Source organism: Oncorhynchus keta, chromosome 22 (genome assembly GCF_023373465.1).
Source record: "Oncorhynchus keta strain PuntledgeMale-10-30-2019 chromosome 22, Oket_V2, whole genome shotgun sequence".
NCBI classification, from domain to species: Eukaryota; Metazoa; Chordata; class Actinopteri; order Salmoniformes; family Salmonidae; genus Oncorhynchus; species Oncorhynchus keta.
The window spans coordinates 32236788-32260899 of NC_068442.1; the positions used below are offsets into that span (position 1 = coordinate 32236788).

Consider the following 24112-nt stretch of genomic DNA (forward strand, 5'->3'; position numbering starts at 1 on the left):
TGTGGGATTATGAAACCTTGTTAACAAAATATACAGCTTTCTTTGCTTTTAGGATTGTGACATTTATTGCAAAAAGTTAAAAAATGTTATTATGCCATTTTAAGGGTCTTTTGTCATGCATCAGGAATATTATTGTTGATAAAATAAACACCTCAAGAAACATCTGGAAATGTCATTACCCTTCTATTTACAATATTACAGTGTGTGTATGTATGTGTGTTTGTTTGAGAGAGAAAGAATGAAGAACACATGAAAGGCTAAATGCAATGCTTCAAAAGAAAAGTTAACCTTACTACTTCAATTGGATTTGAATACATTGGCACACAGACACAGGTTAACTTTTTTCTATTCTTAAACAAAGGCAGGATCATTACAAGTGCCTGTTTGTCAATGTGTTGAATCAGAGACACCCAGCAAACACACAGGGCTGTTCAAACATGTGTTTGAGGGGAAAGTACCCTGGCAGCTCAAAGGAAAGCGCTTGGTTGTATTTAGTGTTTTGTTGGTCTTGGCCTCCATTAAGTGCAGGTCAGCACATTTCTCAATGCTGAAATCAATCCTGTGTGAGAGAGACTCAACCCTCCAGTGAATCACCAGGAAGCTCTAGTCTAACTGCTGCTCTCTCTGACTGTTTGGAGAAGCCTTTACGTTAACCCTAACCTGATCAGACATGAAACATAGCTAAACCACACACACTCCTTAGTGGTGTTTCATCTGCTATGACCTGTGCTACTGCCATGTCCATTTCAGTTCTAAATCTAGCCCAGGCAGCTAGCATCTCTCCTAGCAGCAGGACCTTCCCTTTCCCCTGAGAAAAATAGCAGATTTGCAAGGAATGGATGCGGATGTGGCAGTAGCACACTGTAAAGAACGCTTAATTGGTTTCAGAGCTCGTCTGTGTGTTGCTGTTGCTGCTTGGTTGAGCACATGTGCTGTTTTACCTCTGCTCTTATACACATCAGCCTCACCACTTACAGGGCTTCAAAGAGGAAAGATGCAAAATACATATAAAATATTTGGTTGGAATGAAGATATTTGGACTGCACAACCTTAGCTGAGACATTTTGCCAGTACATGTAAATAATTACAGAAGCAATAAGATTACTGGGCATATGAATGTAAACACAAGCAGGACGACAGTCTCTTTCAACAGATCTTTTAAAACGTCTCTCCTTTCCAGGAAACTAGTTAGTTATGGGTAAAGCCCTGTGTTTTGGTTTATCATGTCACATGATGTAGATTTGATCATTTGACATAAATTAGAATTGAACCAAAAATGAAAGCAATTATCTGAGGATGGTGCTGGACCATCTGAAAGAAAAAGAAAATAAGACCGTATGTTGAAAAACCTTGAATAAAAATCCAGGTCATGTGACATGATTAACCAAAATACAGGACCCTAGTTCAGAGTGCAGTGGCTATTACTCTCCCCTAGCTGTCTTGACAGCCTTTCATGATACATAATCACAGAGCAAGCAGCACAGACACCTGCTCAGTGTGTCACAACAATACACCGTCTATGGCCATAACGTATAAATCAATATAGACTATATGATACTGCAAAAGAGCTATAATATTCTGCGAATCAGCTGCCGTATTTGTGGTAACCTTTTACTAATGACAGCTTTTCTTCACTTAAAGATGCACTCTCAAACTTTTGTACAATTTCAAAATGGCCTCAGTTTTTTTGTACTAAGTCATCCACTTGTGTACTACACAGGGCTCAAAAGTGTGTCCAAAATGTTGCTGTGTGAACAGGACTTTTATTTTGGGAGCAAAAAAAAAGAAATCCAATAAAAAAGCAATGCCTAAAAATATTTCATTGCAACACTCTTCTCTTCACTGCTCAAATAAGACAGACTGAAACATTGTTTACAAATCATAACCAATCATAATGCTACAAATGTTTAAATGCAGCTAATTAAACCAATCAAACACCAGTCACAACCCTTTTTGCAGAATTCTTCCCCCAGAACTGTGCCACCCTTTTCTGTCAGCTAATTAATGGCATTAGCTAGCAAGCTAGCTAGCAAGAACAACACGTGGAATTGTACCTTTATTTAACCCTGCGAGTGAGTTAAGAACAATTGAAGTTTTCTTTAACAAATTATGAAATGATCAACCACAACCAGAAGAAGATGATGATGAGGACAATGTAGCAGATGCTGCTACTGGACCACCTCCTCAGAGAAATACAAATATCTACATGTTTCTAGAGGGGTTGCTGCACAATGTTCTGTGAGCACAATGTTCTGTGAATAGTGTCGAATGTGTGGAGTAATAGCAGCAGGGAGGACTTAATTGCCACAACCTAAAACACACGTTTTTGCTCAAATATAACTTTAAGTCAAAAGCACATCAAGTGCCGGGACAAGTACATCGGGGCAGGGGCTGGAGCAACATACCTATGTCTACCAGCCGTATTTGAAAGCCAAGCCGGTCAACAGGCAGAGCTAACTGACCTAGAGATGAAATGTATCACCGTTTACCACATTGCCAATGAGGAGATGGCCTTCACCAAATTCAGACTGATGTTACTCACCCAGAAAAATAGTGGATTTCAAATCAACCCGACATATGGAACAAGGTTTATTGGCACCATCCTTGGGACGTCCCTAAACTCTAACCCTAAAATAAAGTTGTTTTATAAGGTAGATTCTAGATCAAAGAAATGGATTTGTTCATGTGACTGGAGACTGAACATTTATTTCAGTATCCACGTATCAGTTCATAGTCAGCATGTTACATTACTATTATTAGCCTCATAGTTTGTATCATTTTTTATTTTTCTATCTGTTAGCTGAATGCAGTATATCATAACAGTTTGTGGTTGGATTTTTAAATACAATAAAGGTTATGTTTTAATCACCTGTATAAATATGTTTGTTGTTTCACTTTTGCATTACAATTAATGTTATGTTTTGTATATTACATTTGTTTGTCCAAAACTAATCACCTATGTAAATATGTTTGCAGTTGCACTTTTGAATACAATAATTAAAATATGTTTTTATTTGAATGTCTTGCCCACTCTCTAGTGATGCGGTCTACATCATCAAAGTAACAACGGATGATAATTAAGAACGATCGGACAGTCATTTGCAGTAAAAAATAAAGTAAAACATTTTCTGGTGCTCCTACCTACCAATGAATTTATTTAGAGCGCTGGTACTACGTCATCTATTTCATGTGATATGTTTCCAATTTTGCAATTTGTATGATATGTTACGAATCCAAGTTGTGCAATATGACACAAGGTAAAAATTTTAGCAAATTTATAAAAAATAAAAAACAGAAATGCCTTATTTACATAAGTATTCAGACCCTTTGCTATGAGACATGAAATTGAGCACAGGTGCATCCTGTTTCGATTGATCATCCTTGAACTCTTTGGCCTGAATGCCAAGCGTCACGTCTGGAAGAAACCTGGCACCACCCTTACATCCTTACATTGAAGCATGGTGATGGCAGCATCATGCTGTGGAGATGTTTTTCAGGGACTGGGAGACTAGTCAGGATCGAGGGAAGATGAATGGAGCAAAGTACAGAGAGATCCTTGATGAAAACCTGCTCCAGAGCACTCAGGACCTCAGACTGGGGCAAAGGTTTACCTTCCAACAGGACATCGACACTAAGCACACAGTCAAGACAATACAGGAGTGGCTTTGGGACAAGTCTCTGAATTTCCTTGAGTGGCCCAGCCAGCGCCCGGACTTGAACCCGATCGAACATCTCCGGAGAGACCTGAAAATAACTGTGCAGGGACTCTCCCCATCCAACCTGACAGAGCTTGAGAGGATCTGCAGAGAATAATGGGAGGAACTCCCTAAATACAGGTGTGCCAAGCATGTAGCGTCATACCCAAGAAGACTCGAGGCTGTAATTGCTGCCAAAGGTGCTTCAAGAAAGTACTGAGTAAAGGGTCTAAATCTTTATGTAAATGGTATTTTTAATACATTTGCAAACATTTCTGAAAACCTGTTTTTGCTTTGTCATTATGGGGTATTGTGTGTACATTGATGAGGGGGAAAAACGATTGAATACATTTTTGAAGAAGGCTGTAACGTAACAAAATGTGGAAAAAGTCAAGGGGTCTGAATACTTTCTGAATGCACTGCATTATGTGATTTGTTAAGCACATTTTTACTCCTGAACTTATTTAGGCTTGCCATAGCAAAGGGGTTAAATACTTACTGACTCAAGACATTCTCTTTTAATATTTTTCTTTCTTTCTAAAATGTTCTACAAACAAAATTCCACTTTGATATTATGGGGTATTGTGTGTAGATCAATGACACACAATCTCAATTTAATACATTTTAAATTCAGACTGTGACACAACAAAAGGATGTGGGAAAAGTAAAGGGGTGTGAATACTTTCTGAAGGCACTGTATTCCTCATAACAATTCTCTGAGATCTACAGACTGTTCCTTGGAATTACAGATAATTGTATTTCTGGGGTGCAGAGATAAAGTAGTCGTTTAATAATTATGTTAAACACTATTATTGCACACCGAGTGAGTCCCTGCAACTTATTATGTGACTTTTTTAGCAAATTTTTACTTGACATAACAAATGTTGAATACTTATTGACTCAAGACATTTCAGCCTTTCTGTTTTAAGTTAATTTGAAAACATAAAAAACAAACATAATTCCACTTTGACAGTACGGGGTATTGTGTGTAAGCCAGTGACAAAAAAAAATCTAAATTTAATAAATGTTTAATTCAGGCTGTAACACAACAAATGTGGAACAAGTCAAAGGGTATAAATACTTTCAGAAGGCACTGTATGGGATGACAATGATTTTCTATGTTTTGTTTTGAAAAATATCGTGTCCTAAGAAAATTACCCCATAGGATGTCATCAGAGGTCATTTTCAAATAAAGTCAGTGATTTCCATAAGTCTGTGAGTCTGACCCTGTCTCTTACCTCTGTAAGGCATAATACATGAGGGAGATGATTATATGACAGTGAGTGAGTAGGGCAGTCTGAATGACAGTCAAGGTGCTGAAGGTTTAGTAATCCCTAACCCTCTGACCATGATATTAACCTACTTGACATGACCTTTGACCCATGTTTCACAGACACTGCACCGAGAGGTCGGAGCAGGGCGAGGGAACGAGGGAATTGTCCCAGAATCCATGCCTCACATGCCATCTCTCTCATGCAAGGAGCTGCCAGTCAAGGTGCACGTTGGTAAACCCTGCAAAGGTGAGAAACATAACTTTTCTCTGTCACGCTTATCCACAGAACTCTCTCACACTAATTTACTCTATATACGAATGAGACAAGGACAGGACATTACAGAGACAGTAAGCGTCAAGGTTCACTCCAACAACGTCACACATGGGAATCTGTAGTACTATGGGATTCTTGAGATCACAGGTGTTGTTGCTCATACAGTACATGTCTTTGGAGGAAGCAGTTGAGTTACAGATGTAGGATCTTAATTTGATCACTCATTTGTTGCTTAGAATTTTCCTAGTGTATTCAAGGTTTAAAAAGTATTCTAAAGTTTGTAGTTTCCACTTTAAAATGCCAGACTTGCTTTGCCCTAATGAAAAATGTATCAACACCTGCAAAAATATATATAACATTAACTATAATCCGCATAATAATTTCCATTTCCTTTTGCTGCAGGATTATTTTCCTTTTGAAGCAAATTAAGATTTTACATCGGTAGTTGTCAGACAGATCATGCTTTGTAGTTGTGTCAGCCACTCACACATGCACCCAGAACAAGAAACCACATGCTGAAATACCGATATCGACCAATCAGGTCCCTGAGGAATGTGGAGGCATGATTGCCCTATGGCCCTCCCCCAATCAGAAGGAGAGAGAGAAGGTTGCTCATTAATCTAGTTCTCAACCGTGTGCCATGAAGGGCATCAGTGTTATGTTTTACACACTGCTACGCTGCTCCAGTCTGGAGGGAGCAGCTGCTGCAGGAATCTCCCATCATCCTCTGTTTCACACTTCTCATTCTCCCATTCACTCCTTCACACTGTACATACTACTGAACAGTTCCACTGCTATGTGGAATGATGTTTAAAACTTTTACTTTACTAGAGTGTCACTTAGGTAATGAGGTATTTGTTTTGAGGGGGGGTGTAAGCAGGTTGTTAGTACAATATTTGTAAATATTTGCTGCCATAGGCCTGAATAGACAACATGCACAGCCAGAAAGAAACAAACTCACAAAAGGCCATGCTTGTTTGGATTTGAATGATACTGTTGCTTGGGATTGTTTTCAGGCCACATACACTACAGCTATAAATATAGTATGTTTCTTAGTTGTCTGCATGGTTTTTTTTGTTGTCTTTTTTTTGTCTATTTTTTTCTTGTTGACTAGACCAAAACCCAGATGTTCACTCCAAGTGTGGTCACGTGTTATGTAATTCACAAGCCAAATTTTCTCCTCCAGTTTTGGAAAGCTTTACCTGGAGGTAGGAGTAGCTTGGTGGACAATGATGACCTCAGCAATGTCATTTTTCTCTGAAATCCTGACAATAGTAGGAAGTAGATGTTACTACAGTAGAAGAGATCTAAATCTGTTTTAGATTCTCCTTCTTTGATACACTGTGTCATGAGGTCCTTCTTTCTATACTATAGGCACCACTTGACTGGTCAACGAATTGTACAGTAACATTTGTGGAGACGTGTTGTTTTAATATCATATCATATAAGAAAACAATGTTGAACATCCTTTTACTGTCTGTCTATAAGTTCTTCCAATCTCTCTCGCTCTCTAAGACAAGTGGTCATAAAAGTGACCCTTCACACCTAGGTATGATACATTATTACGTCATAGGACTGCAAAAGGACTCTGTTGTCTCCCACCTCACTCTTTTATCCTGCTGGACTCAAGTTGGACCTCTCTCGAGGAGGGAGATGAACCTCCATCTTCAGTAGGCTGACCACAGGGCCTGGACCTTAGCCTCTAATGACAAGAACTGGTGAATTTAGCTTAGTGAAAGTACATTTTAGGGAATAGTACCTTTAATCCAGTACAGACATTGTTGCGGAAGAGCCCATGCACTAAACAGTCTCAGAAGGAGAAAGTCTTTAAAGAGCTAGTGTAGCCTGAACAGTACATTTAAGCTAACCTTCTTCAAGGAAAGAGGGAGAAAATGATTTAGAGCACAGCCTCTGCAACTCAAAGGAAGAGCCAGCAGACAGGGCCAACAGGGACACAACCCAGAGGAGCAGCCCACGAGGGACCTTCCAAACTCAGAGGAAAGGAGCGAGAAACCACCACCAAGGAACCCCTCAACTCAGGACTAAGGACACACCGCCATCTTTCCTTTGTTCACTTCCATGCGGCCTAACCAGAGCCAAGGACAACAGACTTTGTTCACAGACTGAGTATCACATCTTTAATATTCAGATATCTTGAGGTCTCTTTCTTGTCTTTTGTTCTATTTCCTACCTTTTCATGATCCCTCATGTGTGGTCTTGTGGTCCTTCTGTAGCTCAGTTGGTAGAGCATGGCGCTTGTAACGCCAGGGTAGTGGGTTCGATTCCCGGGACCACTCATACGTAGAATGTATGCACACATGACTGTAAGTCGCTTTGGATAAAAGCGTCTGCTAAATGGCATATATATTATGTTTGTAAATATTTTGATTAGCGTTATTGGCTGTTGATTGTACAGTCGTGGCCAAAAGTTTTGAGAATGACACAAATATTAATTTCCACAAAGTTTGCTGCTTCAGTGTCTAGATATTTTTGTCAGATGTTACTATGGAATACTGAAGTATAATTACAAGCATTTCATAAGTATCAAAGGCTTTTATTGACAATTACATGAAGTTCAAATCAAAGTTTATTTGTCACCTGCACCGAATACAACAGGTGTAGTAGACCTTACAGTGAAATGCTTACTTACAGGCTCTAACCAATGGTGCAAAAAAAAATACATTTGAAAAAAGCTTAGCAAGGCTATATACAGACACATGTTAGTCAGGCTTACTGAGGTAGTATGTACATGTAGGTATCGTTAAAGTGGCTATGTATATATGATGAACAGAGAGTAGCAGAAGTGTAAAAAGAGGGGTTGGCGGGTGGTGGGACTGTAACAATCTCTTCATCTGAGGAACAGGAAAGATCGGACCAAAACGCAAGTGTCCATGTCAATTTAATATCACTGAACACGAAATACAAAATAACCAAAAGGGGAACAACGAAATCGAAACAATCCTGAAAGGTGACACAACACAAAACAGGAAACAACTACCCACAAACACCAGGTGGGAACAGGCTACCTTACGTATGGTTCTCAATCAGAGACAACGATTGACAGCTGCCTCTGATTGGGAACCATACCAGGCCAAACACATAGAACTATAACACACAGAACAAACATAAAATGCCCACCGCAACTCACGCCCTGACCAAACTAAAATAGAGACAAGAAAAAGGAACTAAGGTCAGGACGTGACAGGGACACAATGCAGATAGCCCGGTAAGCCAATGTGCAGGAGCACTGGTTGGTCGGGCCATTTAGGTAGTATGTACATGAATGTAGAGTTAATGTGACTATGCATATAAAATAAACAGAGAGTAGCAGCAGCGTAAAAGAGGGGTGGGGGTGGCATACAATGCAAATAGTCCGGGTAGCCATTGGGTTACCTGTTCAGGAGTCTTATGGCTTGGGGGTAAAAACTGTTGAGAAGCCTTTTTGTCCTAGACTTGGCACTCCGGTAACGCTTGCCATACGGTAGTAGAGAGAACAGTCTATGACTGGGGTGGCTGGGGTCTTTGACAATTTTTAGGGCACCGCTTGGTGTAGAGGTCCTGGATGGCAGGCAGCTTTGCCCCAGTGATGTACTGGGCCGTATGCACTACCCTCTGAAGTGCCTTGCGGTCGGACGCCGAGCGATTTCCGTCCAGGCAGTGATGCAACCGGTCAGGATGCTCTCGATGTTGCAGCTGTAGATCCTTTTTAGGATCTCAGGACCCATGCCAAATCTTTTTAGTTTCCTGAGGGGAATAGGCTTTGTCGTGCCCTCTTCACGACTGTCTTGGTGTGTGTGGACCAATCTAGTGTGTTGTTGATGTGGACAACAAGGGATTTGAACCTGCTCTACTACAGCCCCGTCGATGAGAATGGGCACGTGGACTCCTGGGTGGCGCAGTGGTGCTGTACTGCAGCGCCAGCTGTGCCATCAGAGACCCTGGGTTCGCGCCCAGGCTCTGTTGTAACTGACCGGGAGGTCCGTGGGTCGACGCACAATTTACCTAGTGTCGTCCGGGTTAGGGAGGGTTCGGCCGGTAGGGATATCCTTGTCTCATCGCGCACCAGCGACTCCTGTTTGTCAGAATTTGTGGGTTTTTGTTTGTCCACCCGCCTCTTGAAGATTGACCACAAGGTCTCAATGGGATTAAGGTCTGGGGAGTTTCCTGGCCATGGATCCAAAATATTGATGTTTTGTTCCCCAAGCCACTTAGTTATCACTTTTGCCTTATGGCAAGGTGCTCCATGCTGGAAAAGGCATTGTTCCTCATCAAACTGTTCCTGGATGGTTGGGAGAAGTTGCTCTCGGAAGATGTGTTGGTACCCTTCTTTATTCATGGCTGTGTTCTTAGGCAAAATTGTGAGTGACCCCACTCCCTTGGCTGAGAAGCAACCCCACACATGAATGGTCTCAGGAGAATGGTCTCAGGAGACATTTTCAAGAGCGCCCTGGCCAAGATAGGCAGCACCAAGTCATTACAAAGAAATTACAGACAGACAACATGAAAAACTAAGTAATTTAGTAATAACCATTGAATTCACAAGAGTATAAAACAGTCCATTAAAAACATTGACAGGTCAGGGAATCAGCCTCGAAATCCTTCATCAGTGATTTAAAAACACCAATCAGGACAAGTTCTTCCAGTTTAAAAGTATTTTGTAAGGTGTTCCAAGACGGTGGCGCAGAGTACATAAAAGCCCTTTTACCAAATTCAGTTCAGACATTTGGAACAGTTAGCAGGATAAAGTCCAGCGAACGAAGAGAGTACCCACCACATTTCTGAACAATAAAAATGCACAAATATAAAGATACTAAACCCAAAATGGCTTTGTAAATATAACTATACCAGTGACTGAGCCTACGAGTGACTAGAGAAGGCCAGCCAACCCTGGTATACAAAGTGCAGTGGTGCGTAAGGGTTTTGCAGTTTAAAATAAATCTCAATGTGCCATGGTAAAAAGTGTGAATTGATCTCAAACACTGAGCGGAAGCATTCATATATAAAATATCCCCATAGTCTAGTAAAGGCATACATGTAGCTGATACTAGCCTCCTTCTTGCTTCAAAAGAAAAACAGGCCTTATTCCTAAAATAAAATCCCAATTTCAGCTTCAATTTTTTTGTAAGTTGTTGAATATGCAATTTAAAAGAGAGGTTGTCATCAATTAAAATTCCAAGATATTTATATGAGGTTATAACCTCAATCTCCTTGCTGTGACAGGTAGTAATAGGTGAAAGGTTCAAAGGTCTATTTCTTGCATTAGAGAACACCATTAGTTTAGTTTTGTCAGTATTGAGAATAAGCTTCAATTGACACAAGGTAAGTTGAACAGTATAAAAAGCAGTTTGCATGTTCTGGAAAGCTTTTGTAAGAGACGAGGCACAACAGTAAATAACAGTATCATCAGCATAAAAATGAAGTTGTGCATTTTGGACATTTTTGTCTAAATCATTTATATAAATAGTGAATAAGAGAGGACCAAGTACAGAGCCTTGGGGCACACCATTCAAGACAGACAATTTAACAGATAGTTGACAGATAGTTAGCAAACCATGCAACTGCATGCTCCGAAAGACCTACACTCGACAATCTCTGCCTCTCTATAGCATGATCAACTGTATCAAAAGCCTTAGAGAGATCAATAAAAAGTGAGACACAGTTCTGTTGTTTGTCAATGGCTTCAGTGATATCATTTAAAACCTTCATGGCTGCTGTAATTGTGCTATGCTTCTTCCTGAAGCCCGATTTGGTATATTGATAAAATAGAGTTTGTAAATAAAAACTCTTTTAGCTGTTCACTTACAAGGGTTTCAAGTATTTTCACCAGGGGTGACAGCTTTGAAATTGGCCGATAGTTATTTAGAATAGTTGGATCTCCCCTTTTGAAAGTGGTAGGACAAATGCTGATTCCCAGATCTTTGGAATTTCATTACATTCCAGGGTTAGATTGAACAGAGATGTAAGTGGTTCAGCTATGAAATCAGCTGCCAGATTTAAAAAGCAGGGATCCAAAATATCAGGACCTGGAGATCTAAGGATTTCAGGGCTTTATGTACCACCTGCACTGAGAATGGCAAAAAGCTAAAAGTTTGACCAGCTCTCAGTGGTTCATACACACCGGGTTGTACAGAGACAGAGGACAGTGCTCATTGAAACAATTCAGCATTTCAGTTTTGTCATATATAGCAACAGAGTCCTTCAAAACACATGATGGTAATTCATTAACATTATTGTTACCAGACATAGACTTAATAGCCTTCCAAAACTTCAGGTTGTCAGTGGTAACAGACATAAAATATTCAGACTTGGCCTTCCTGAGAAGAAAAGAACACTTGTTTCGTAACTGCCTAAAAATAAGCCAATCAGCACCAGAACATGATTTCCTTGCTTTAGCCCAGGCTAGATTACGGTCATGAATAATACAAGACAGCTCAGAAGAAAACCATGGATTATCCCGCCCTTTAACCCTGAACCTGCGGAATGGGGAATGTTTGTTTACTATTTGGGAAAAAACATCATGAAAGAATTTCCAGGCAGTTTCCACATCAGGGATAAGCTCAATCTTGCTCCAGTCAAAATTAAAACTAATCATGAAAGAAAGCCTGCTCATTAAAACACTTCAAAATTCTCTTATGAATAAAACGTGGGTTTGTCTTAGGAACCTTAGTATTTCTAACAGCAACAACAGCACAATGGTCACTTAAATCATTACAAAAAACACCAACCACAGAATATTTATGTGGAACATTTGTCAATATCAAATCAATCAGGGTAGATTTATCTGGGCATTTAAGCTTTGGGAGAGTGAGTAAGTTAATCAACTGGGTAAAATTAATAGAATTACAAAACATTTTTAAATCATCAGACACTGGCTTTAACCAACACCAGATGAGATCACCAATCAAGATCATTTCACTGAAAAGAAGTTTAGACATAAGGTGCGTCAAAGAAGAAAATGCATCACCGAGAACAGCCAATCACAGTTATAGCGAGGCCCTTTGAAACCTCAACATTCAAAGCAAGAAATTCCAACTGTTTACAAATAGTTTCAGACTTTGCCACACTTACATGGAATTTAGATTTTACATATATAGCCACACCCACACCTTTCTTATCCCGATCAGTGCGATAAACATTGAAAACACTTATACAAATATCCTTATCAAAAACAGACTTGCTGAGAATGGTTTCAGAAAACACATCAGCATCAGTTGATTTAGCCCAAATCCTAACCCCATCAATTTTTGACAATAGGCTGCGTACATTTAAATGAAAAATACCAAAACCAGATCTTGATTTAAAATCAGAGGGGGTTTGGAGACATTGCATATCAGGGCAGCAATATCCTTGCCTGGGAAGCCCTTTTCGTGCAAAGCAATGATGATGGCACGTGTTTCCTTGCAGATAACCATGGTTGACAGAGGAAGAACAATGATTCCAAGCACCACCCTCCTGAAGCTTCCAGTCTGTTATTTGAACTCAATCAGCATGACAGAGTGATCTCCAGCCTTGTCCTTATTAACACTCACACCTGTGGTAACGAGAGAATCACTGACATGATGTCAGCTGGTCCTTTTGTGGCAGGGCTGAAATGCAGTGGAAATGTTTTTGGGGGATTCAGTTCATTTGCATAGCAAAGAGGGACTTTGCAATAAATTGCAATTCATCTGATCACTCATCATAACATTCTGGAGTATGTGCAAATTGCCATCATACAAACTGAGGTAGGAGACTGTGAAAAGGAATATTTGTGTCATTCTCAAAACTTTTGGCCACGACTGTATAAAGAACTTGTATTTGTCTAGTTATTTTGGGAAAGAACTCCAATTGATTCTCAAAGAATTCATACCTTCATATTCATCAATTTATTAATGTATTACTATTATTCAAATTTGAGTCTTATAGAGTTATTGTAAATAACTCACAAGTCAGGCCTACTTAGATTACCAATTTTGTCCAAGAAAGGACTGGTACCCCATTAATAATTTAGATACTACCTTACATGTAATATTTTGAACTCAGGTTACACAAACTGTATAATGGTATAATGAATCAGTGTGTAGGAATGTCTTCTATCTGAGGGGAGTTTAAGTTGATAGTTAAGGGTGTTAGAGGATTAAGGAGTTGATTGTTAGAGGAACAGATTAAGATGAGGGCTGATATTGCTTTGAAAGGAGCAGGTCTCTCCGTTACTCAGTAGGATTGGCCTCTCCCCTCTCTGGTTACCCAATGCTGGGCTAGCTACACTTCCTCATGGCTAGGGCTGCATGCCTGTCATCACACAGCACAAAGCAGGACGAACATACCTCCACACACTCACACACACAGCAGCGAGGGTGCACTTGTTATTCAAACATGTAGATAGTGAATTATTTACTTTGTAATGCTATCTTGGTTTTGGTGTCATTTTCATACTACACACACCACATGAAATGTGCTGATAATGTAAAAAATACAAGCATTGTCACTGTTGATTAGTCACTTTGTGTGTCTCTGTGCGCCAGTGTATTGCACAGGGTATAGGTATAGTATGTAAACAGATCTGGTAGAATGGTAGTATGCCCTGAATTAATGAGTCTGGCACCAGGCATATGGAGACTCTTGCACCTACTACCGACTGAGAACAGGCAGGGTGCTGAGGGAGAGGCTGGGTGGCATGGCAGAGGGTACAGGTTTATACCCTGATGAAGACAGCTTGGCTGTCGAAACGTTGGTATTACATTTTTGCAATTGAGCTCCAAGAGTGTGCGGCTCTCTTTTATTTTCAAGTTTCTACTCCGCTAGCCAGCACCTCGTCTTAATAGGTGTGCGTTTCTTTTTCTTCTAGAGGGTACAGGTCACCTTATTGGCAGGGTAGGGGGCTGATGGAGGGGCACGGTGCTGAGGGAGTGGGGCCACCTGATGGGGCAGGGTGGCAGAGCAGGGGACTGAGGGAGAGGGACAACCTGACGGGGCAGGGTGGCAGAGCAGGGGACTGAGGGAGAGGGACAACCTGACAGGGGGCAGGTTGACAGAGCAGGGGACTGAGGGAGAGGGATGACCTGGTGCAGGGTGGCTTGGTATGTAACAGGGTGCTGAGGGAGATGGACTGCCTGGGTGGATGAGAAGGACCAGGACATGACTAGGTTACATGTGAGTACATGGCTTGGGTTACTACTGTGTAGTACAGGATGTGGTCAAGAGGAGATGTACTCTGTCCCTTAGGTTGAGGATGTGTGTGTTGGAGGAGGTTGGAGATCTGTGGGCTCAGCTTTGGCTGAGTGGTGGGTGGAGGGAGGAGTTAGTGTGTGGTAGATAAACTGAGTTTGCACATTAAGAGGTATGCTTTTTGGGTTAAGATGGTGTATTTTGAAAGACTAGCGCTGTGAGAAAGGGCAGAAAGGTGCATAGATTTTTAAATCTTACAAGCTGTCCCCAGATCTGTTCCTGGACTGATGTCAGTTGGCCGTCCTTATTTTCCTCAGTGCTCGTAATATGTTTAATTTCACTTTAGTGGGTTTTTAGACTACAGACTTAGGAAATCCCTAGAAACATTGTATCACAGTTCAATTCAAATAGGAAATCTGGCCCATTATCAGTACTGGGAGAAGTTTTTGGATGAAGTTGGTCCTACGCATCAGTTTGGACCAGAGAGGATCTCTTGGCTGAAGTGGTTGTTGTTGGTTTAGGAGTTAACTCACATACTTGTCCTCAGGGGGTTATTAGGTTATTTTAGCTATGAGATATGAATAGCAGTCAATGTCTTTTTCTTTCTCATCACTTCGCCTTCACTCTGTTTTCGGAGAGTGATGCTTTAACACAGATAATAATACACACTGCCCTCCTGTCTACACCAGACAGTCATGGGAAAAATGACTAGCATATTTTAGAAACCTCAAATAAGTCCATGTAACTAGGCGATTTAAACAGTGAAAGAAGAGCAATTCTTGCCAGTAGGTCACCTGTGGTGCAATGCTCTGAATCTGGAAAGAGAATATAGGCCTAACAGATAGCAGGTGAATGTGCATGGTCAATTCCTCCACAGGCAGGCTTTGGCTATGTATGATCAGACTATACCAACTCATCTCAATTAAGTCAACTAACCATTTGTTTTCAGGGAGTAGATGAATTTTCAGTTGCCTTACGGTAACATGGGTGATATGCTAAACTAAACTAAGGATGGGATTGTGTCTGTGTGAACTCTGCTGTGAGTGAGAGTGATATTAGGTCAGTGCTATTGTCTCTGTCTACTGTCGGGTTCTGTATGGTCTGAATATGGGCAGGGTAAGGAGCCCACACAGGAGAGAGGGTTCAGCACAGACAGCATGACATACAGTACTGTAGTTCCTCCTCTGTCCACACTCCAGAAGCACACAGGTCAAGTTCACTTTCCCCACTTACTCACTCACTCACTTTTCTACACACTGTCCCTACTCTCTCTTTCACTTACGCACCTTTCTTTTCTACACACTGTCCCTACTCTCTCTTTCACTTACTCACTCACTTTTCTACACGCTGTCCCTACTCTCTCTTTCACTCACTCACTTTTCTACACACTGTCTCTACTCTCTCTTTCACTCACTCACTTTTCTTTTCTACACACTGTGCCTACTCTCTCTTTCACTTACTCACTTTTCTTTTCTACACACTGTCACCTACACACTGTCTTTTCTACACACTCTTTCTCTTTCACTCACTCACTTTTCTACACACTGCTGTCCCTACTTTTCTTTTCTCTTTCACTTTCACTCACTCACTTTTCTACACACTGTCTCTACTCTCTCTTTCACTCACTCACTTTTCTTTTCTACACACTGTGCCTACTCTCTCTTTCACTCACTCACTTTTCTACACACTGTCTCTACTCTCTCTTTCACTCACTCACTTTTCTTTTCTACACACTGTGCCTACTCTCTCTTTCACTCACTCACTTTTCTACACACTGTCTCTACTCTCTCTTTCACTCTCTCTTTTTCACTGTCACTTTCACTTCTTTTCTACACACTGTCTCTACTCTCTCTTTCACTCACTCACTTTTCTTTTCTACACACTGTCCCTGTCTCTCTCTCTTTCACTCACTCACTTTTCTACACACTGTCCCTACTCTCTCTTTCACTCACTTTTCTACACACTGTTTTCTTTTCTACACACTTTTCTACACACTCTGCCTACTCTTTCACTCACTCACTTTTCTACACACTGTCCCTACTCTCTCTTTCACTCACTCACTTTTCTACACACTGTCTCTACTTTTCTCTTTCACACACTGTACACCCTACTCTCTCTTTCACTCACTCACTTTTCTTTTCTACACACTGTCCTTTTCTACACACTGTGCCTACTCTCTCTTTCACTCACTCACTTTTCTACACACTGTCCCTACTCTCTCTTTCACTCACTCACTTTTCTACACACTGTCCCTACTCTCTCTTTCACTCACTCACTTTTCTTTTCTACACACTGTCCCTACTCTCTCTTTTTCACTTTTCTACACACTGTCCCACTCTTTTCCTTTTTCACTTTTCTTTTCTACACACTGTCCCTACTCTCTCTTTCACTCACTCACTTTTCTACACACTGTCCCTACTCTCTCTTTCACTCACTCACTTTTCTTTTCTACACACTGTCCCTACTCTCTCTTTCACTAACTCACTTTTCTACACACTGTCCCTACTCTCTCTTTCACTCACTCACTTTTCTTTTCTACACACTGTCCCTACTCTCTCTTTCACTTACTCACTTTTCTACACACTGTCCCTACTCTCTCTTTCACTCACTCACTTTTCTTTTCTACACACTGTCCTACTCTCTCTTTCACTCTACTCTTTTCTACACACTGTCCCTACTCTCTCTTTCACTCACTTTACTCACCTTTTCTTTTCTACACACTGTCCCTACTCTCTCTTTCACTTCACTTTTCTACACACTTTCTCTTTTTCTACTTTTCTACACACTGTCCCTACTCTCTCTTTCACTCACTCACTTTTCTACACACTGTCTCACTCTTTTTCTTTTTCTTTTCTACACCCTGTCCCTACTCTCTCTTTTACTCACTTTCACTTTTCTACACACTGTCCCTACTCTCTCTTTCACTTCACTTTTCTTTTCTACACACTGTGCCTTTCTTTCTCACACTTTTCTACACACTGTCCCTACTCTCTCTTTCACTCACTCACTTTTCTACACACTGTCTCTACTCTCTCTTTCACTCACTCACTTTTCTTTTCTACACACTGTCCCTACTCTCTCTTTCACTCACTCACTTTTCTACACACTGTCTCTACTCTCTCTTTCACTCACTCACTTTTCTTTTCTACACACTGTCCCTACTCTCTCTTTTTCACTTTTCTACACACTCTACTCTTTCACTTCTTTTCTTTTCTACACACTGTCCCTACTCTCTCTTTCACTCACTCACTTTTTACTCACTTTCTTTCTTTTCTACACACTGTCCCTACTCTCTCTTTCACTTACTCACTTTTCTTTTCTACACACTGTCCCTACTCTCTCTTTCATTCACTCACTTTTCTTTTCTACACACTGTCCCTACTCTCTCTTTCACTCACTCACTTTTCTACACACTGTCCCTACTCTCTCTTTCACTCACTCACTTTTCTTTTCTACACACTGTCCCTACTCTCTCTTTCACTCACTCACTTTTCTACACACTGTCCCTACTCCTCTCTTTCACTCACTCACTTTTCTTTTCTACACACTGTCCCTACTCTCTCTTTCACTCACTCACTTTTCTACACACTGTCCCTACTCTCTCTTTCATTCACTCACTTTTCTTTTCTACACACTGTCTCTACTCTCTCTTTCACTTACTCACCTTTCTTTTCTACACACTGTCCCTACTCTCTCTTTCATTTTCACTTTTCTACACACTGTCTCTACTCTTTTTCACTTTTCTACACACTGTCCCTACTCTCTCTTTCTTACTCACCTTTCATTTCTACACGCTGTTCCTACTCTTTCACTCACTCACTTTTCTACACACTGTCCCTACTCTCTCTTTCACTCACTCACCTTTCTTTTCTACACACTGTCCCTACTCTCTCTTTCACTCACTCACTTTTCTACACACTGTCCCTACTCTCTCTTTCATTCACTCACTTTTCTTTTCTACACACTGTCCCTACTCTCTCTTTCACTTACTCACCTTTCTTTTCTACACACTGTCCCTACTCTCTCTTTCACTTACTCACCTTTCTTTTCTACACACTGTCCCTACTCTCTCTTTCACTTACTCACCTTTCTTTTCTACACACTGTCCCTACTCTCTCTTTCACTCACTCACTTTTCTACACCCTGTCCCTACTCTCTCTTTCACTCACTCACTTTTCTACACACTGTCCCTACTCTCTCTTTCACTCACTCACTTTTCTACACACTGTCCCTACTCTCTCTTTCACTCACTCACTTTTCTTTTCTACACACTGTCCCTACTGTCTTTCCACTCACTTTTCTACACACTGTCCCTTTCTCTTTCACTCACTCCTTTTCTTTTCTACACCCTGTCCCTACTCTCTCTTTCACTCACTCACTTTTCTACACCCTGTCCCTACTCTCTCTTTCACTCACTCACTTTTCTACACACTGTCCCTACTCTCTCTTTCACTTACTCACCTTTCTTTTCTACACACTGTCCCTACTCTCTCTTTCACTTACTCACCTTTCTTTTCTACACACTGTCCCTACTCTCTCTTTCACTAACTCACTTTTCTACACCCTGTCCCTACTCTCTCTTTCTCACTCACTTTTCTACACACTGTCCCCTTTCTTTTCTTTTCTACACACTGTCCCTACTCTCTCTTTCACTCACTCACTTTTCTTTTCTACACACTGTCCCAACTCTCTCTTTCACTTACTCACCTTTCTTTTCTACACACTGTCCCTACTCTCTCTTTCTCTTTTTTCACTCTCTCTTTTACTCACCTTTCTTTTCTACACACTGTCCCAACTCTCTCTTTCACTTACTCACCTTTCTTTTCTACACACTGTCCCTACTCTCTCTTTCACTAACTCACTGACTTTTCTACACACTGTCCCTACTCTCTCTTTTCACTCACCTTTCTTTTCTACACACTGTCCCTACTCTCTCTTTCACTCACTGACTTTTCTACACACTGTCCCTACTCTCTCTTTCACTTACTCACCTTTCTTTTCTACACACTGTCCCTACTCTCTCTTTCATTTACTCACCTTTCTTTTCTACACACTGTCCCTACTCTCTCTTTCACTTACTCACCTTTCTTTTCTACACACTGTCCCTACTCTCTCTTTCACTTACTCACCTTTCTTTTCTACACACTGTCCCTACTCTCTCTTTCACTTACTCACCTTTCTTTTCTACACACTGTCCCTACTCTCTCTTTCACTCACTCACTTTTCTTTTCTACACACTTACTCACTCACATGTACATGTGTACACACGTACACGTACACGTACACACACACACAATGGGTTCGACCCTGCTGCTTCTGTATTGATCTTGATGGAAGTTCTCGAGAGTAATGAAGGTTTGAGTGGGTGGTTAGGTAGGAGCAGGCATGCAAGCAGTCTTACAATGAGGAGGCCTATAGACTATGTGCTCTGCTCCTCAAAACATTCCAGATAAGTTCACACTTGCCCGCCAGGGGAGAGGCCCTTTCCTGGCCTGACTGAGACCCAACCCTCTGGGGAAGTAGTGACGGGGGAGGTTTTTCACAATATTTAGTCATTTCTGATCCCCCCAGATAGGAGGCTTTCAGCACAGAGCTTCATTCAGCTAGCTAGCACCTCTCCCAATGCTAATACACAACAGAGGAAGGAAGTGCTGAGTCTGCAGGGTATATTTAACACACAGACCTGTGTGTGTGTGTGTGTGTGTGTCATCTACTGTGTGTGTGTGTTTATGAGTGTTGTGTATGTGATTTCAGAGGGTGTGTGTGTTCTCTGAATCTCTCTCCAAAATGTCACTTGCAGGATCCCTGAAATGTGCCATTAATCCAACCATAAATCTATATGATCCTCCTGTCACTGTTTCTCTCCATTGCTCTCTCTTTCTATCAAGTTTCTCTATCTGTATGCTCCCTCTAGTCTTTTTTTGTTCTTTCTCTGTCTTCCTCAGAACTCTTTCCAATTTTCCTGTGGTTCTATGAGATTGCCAGTTTCAAGTGTTTAATGTGTTTAAATGAACACCAGGTGATATCGTTCCCTGTGATTTTCCCTCTCTGAACTCAGACATTTGATTTAATTACATATATTTGGTGCCAAAACAACATGTGTCTGTGGCTGAATCAGCCCTGAAGGCACAACCTACAGCAGAGCTAATAGTACCACTAATCACTCAATTTCATCGAGCATGTGCTACCATACTCTAGCATGGTATAATGTAGGACTCTAAAGCACATGATGCTCTTAGTTTGTTAGACAGTGTTATCAGATAATGAGAATGATCATTTGTTTGTATTTCAGTGAACATAGAGAGGATAGAGCTGAGGGGAGTAACCAACAAGGGGGGGAAACCAAGTGAATATATGTTAGAGGTGAGTACACACACATTCATGCATGCACACACACACATGCACACACGCACACACACACACACACACACACACACACACACACACACACACACACACACACACACACACACACACACACACACACACACACACACACACACACACACACACACACACACACACACACACACACACAGTTACGTATGTACTGTATGTTCGTTGTCATGTCCTGTTGCCATCTACTCTCTCTCTCCTCATCCCGCAGGTCAAATGGTCAGACTCCTCTGTGTCCACTGTGAGCAGGACTCACCAGGAGGTGCTGGACTTTCTCTCCCAGGTAAGAGAGTGGCCGAAGCAGAGAGAGGGGACTGAACGCACGTGTCTCTTATTTACTTTAGGTGAAGCAGATGAACCTGTAGACATATTACTTCAACAGTATTTAACATTAGATCGTCTCTAAGCTTTACAGGAATGTGGTTCTGAATATAGACCGCAACAACGCCTCCGTTGGCATTTCTGTCTTTTCGGTAGATGTTATAACCATGTATTGCTACCACTGTATCATCAAAGGTATTATCTAAGTGAGTTTCAGAGATAGTCAGAATATGAATGTCATCAGTTACATGCAAGTTATTGACCTCATGGACCTTGTTTCTCAGGCTGCCTATGTTTATATGGGCTATTTTTAGCACTTTTCTGGGTTGCTTGATTGTTTTTAATGCTTTACTGGGAAGCTTATCAGAAGTACACTTGGACATGTTATTTATATTGGAGCTGATAGTGCACGGTGAGCTGCACAAAATGGTCTTCCTACTAGGGCACTCCGCCTCAGTGCTAACAGTGAAACTCTGGTTTATAGGCTCATGATTACTGCATACAATAGCTGTATGATAAACAGAAGTATTCGGTGCAAATAGAGGCACATAAATGAAGTGACTTAAATTGTGTTTGCCAACGCCCCTAGGATCATGTGATGCAGCATTATGACGACTCATTGTCACAACAGTAGGGATTAACTGAGCTGGTCTTGAATCATTGATGTGAAGGTCACTATCTATCTTGTGTTTCTCCCAGGTCTCCCAGCTTTTCTCTGATGAAGGTTTAGAGAAGTTCCTGCCTCAGTCCCCTGGCCTTGATCAGACCTCTGAGCTGGACCCCAGGTAAGGTCCATCAGCATTGTGTCACTGACCAAGGTAGCCCGCGTAAATATGTTCACTTGATAACAGTGGTACATAGTTAATACTGTATGTGTTGTGATATATAATATGTTCACTTGATAACAGTGGTGCATAGTTAATACTGTATGTGTTGTGATATATAATATGTTCACTTGATAACAGTGGTACATAGTTAATACTGTATGTGTTGTGATATATAATATGTTCACTTGATAACAGTGGTACATAGTTAATACTGTATGTGTTGTGATATATAATATGTTCATACTGTATATGTATGATAAGGAGTAACAACCAAGGAGTTACTGTAAATGAGAAAACAACATGCCATGCTGTTGTAATGTTGTTGTTGACCTAGTTATTGGTGTTACTGGCTCTGAGTCAAAGACAACAGATAAGGAGGGAATGAATCATGCCAAGCATTGAATTTAATGTTATCTCATATGTTCATACTTTAACCCTCTCCCTGTGCAGGTGCCTAACAGCGCTTCCAGTTCACATTCTCAAACACTACCGGGCCAGACTCTTCTTCAGCACTACTGCTCCCAACGCCACCGTCCCCTCCTTTCTCCCCACTGCAAGTAAGTCTCCTGTCCTAACCCTAATCAGAGTTCATGGGACGTATGTGTCCCCCTCTCTGATTGGGGTAAAGTAGGGACACTTCATCTTTGGGGTTTGAGGGGTGTTGGGATTTCTATTTTAGTGTTGTGTGTGAATTTGGGCTGGCATGTTTGTGTTGGTAGGCATGGCGACTGCTACTCCCTGTATATACATGTAGCTTCATTCTTGAATATTTGTATTCCTTGTGTTATTTTATTTTCCGTTGGAAAAGGGCTCGTAAGTAAGCATTTCCCAGTAAAGTCTACACCTGTGGTATTCGGCAAATGTGACAAATAAAATTTGATATGATTCGATTTGGTGACCTCATCCTAGAGTGTATTTATAGTTCCGTCCCCAGGCGGGCAGGGACGTGGGAGACCTGGATGTGTGTCTGGAGCAGCCAGCTATTCCCCCCGTGGCAGATATTAAGAGACCCTTGGGATGCAGTGAAATAAAAATGGCTCTTCCTCTGCTGTAATGTGGTACCACCGGCCCCCGTGGCTGTACAGACACTGCTGCAATGTCACACTGCTCTCAAATTAACCTGGACAAACTGGCGACACTCAACTGATATTTAGCTTGTTGCAACTTGCAAAGAGGTCAAGAAGTCAAGAGACAAGAGATTATTACATACATTTTGTAAACAGTATCTAGCTATTTATAGTATGCTAATTTAGAAGTTGTTCAATATGTGAATGACTGTGGATCTATGTTTCTTTCTTGTGCTACAGATCTTGGGTGCCTGCTTCAATACAGAGGAGCCAACAGGTGGTCTCTCCTCTCTAATACGCAACGTACTCTTTCACTATGTCTCAAATAGACTGTTGCTGCCTATCCAAATCTGCAAATGATGATGTATAATGATCTAAATATTGGAATTCCAATCTTTCCATCCTTTGCAATATTTGTCTCTTCACTGTCCATTTTCTGTCATGAACTTTTCCTTATTTTCCCTCCATGTTTCCACTCGTCTTTCATCCCTCCACCCTTTCATCCCTCCCTTTCTACCTAATTTGTCTCAGGACTGTATGTGGTGTGGCCAGTATCCAGCCAGTTATGAGCATTCACAACTCCATTCCGCCTTGCTCTCCAAACCAGCTGCTCCCCCAGGGCACAGTTCCCACCCTTCCCCCCGGCAGGGTGGGGGTATCAGGGGGGGACAACGCGCCCTCTCCTGGGCACCTCCAGAACCCTGGCCCTCCACAAATGAGTAGCCCAGAACAGAATGGCATCCTGGACTGGCTGAGGAAACTCCGCCTGCACAAGTACTACCCAGTCTTCAAACAGCTGACCATGGAGGAGGTGGGTGGGATCTGGGGAAGGGGGGAGTTTAGGTTACAGCGGATGAGTGGCATTTAAGACACCTATGGAGCTGTAGACATTAGGGCATAAGGAAAAGTGTGTTTGTTTGGGCTTCTCAAAGAGGCAATTAATTTGGCAGCAATCACAATACAGATTAAATCACATATTAACAAACAACAACATCAAAACAGAAAAGGATATTTAGAAGCAAGTAGGTGGGACAAGTGCAATATCAATGATACAATTTCATAGTAAGGCTACATGTCAAAGGCTACGTCTAATATTAGAAAGCCCCAACAGT

The 24112-nt window shown here is 41.3% G+C and overlaps 2 protein-coding genes across 2 annotated transcripts in view; both read left to right on the forward strand.

Moving 5' to 3' along the window:
- LOC118401366 (kelch-like protein 25) overlaps positions 1-24112 on the forward strand; it is a 997662-nt gene that overhangs the window by 24851 nt on the left and 948699 nt on the right. The gene's annotated exons all lie outside the window — the stretch shown is intronic.
- The window catches only part of LOC118400861 (zinc finger CCHC domain-containing protein 14-like), a 40261-nt gene that overhangs the window by 3020 nt on the left and 13129 nt on the right, over positions 1-24112 (forward strand). Inside the window, exons 2-8 of the mRNA XM_052475037.1 lie at positions 5089-5215; positions 20682-20752; positions 20997-21068; positions 21806-21891; positions 22384-22490; positions 23241-23277; positions 23532-23811. Coding sequence (XP_052330997.1) covers positions 5089-5215; positions 20682-20752; positions 20997-21068; positions 21806-21891; positions 22384-22490; positions 23241-23277; positions 23532-23811 — 780 coding nt within the window. The remainder of the gene's footprint in view (positions 1-5088; positions 5216-20681; positions 20753-20996; positions 21069-21805; positions 21892-22383; positions 22491-23240; positions 23278-23531; positions 23812-24112) is intronic.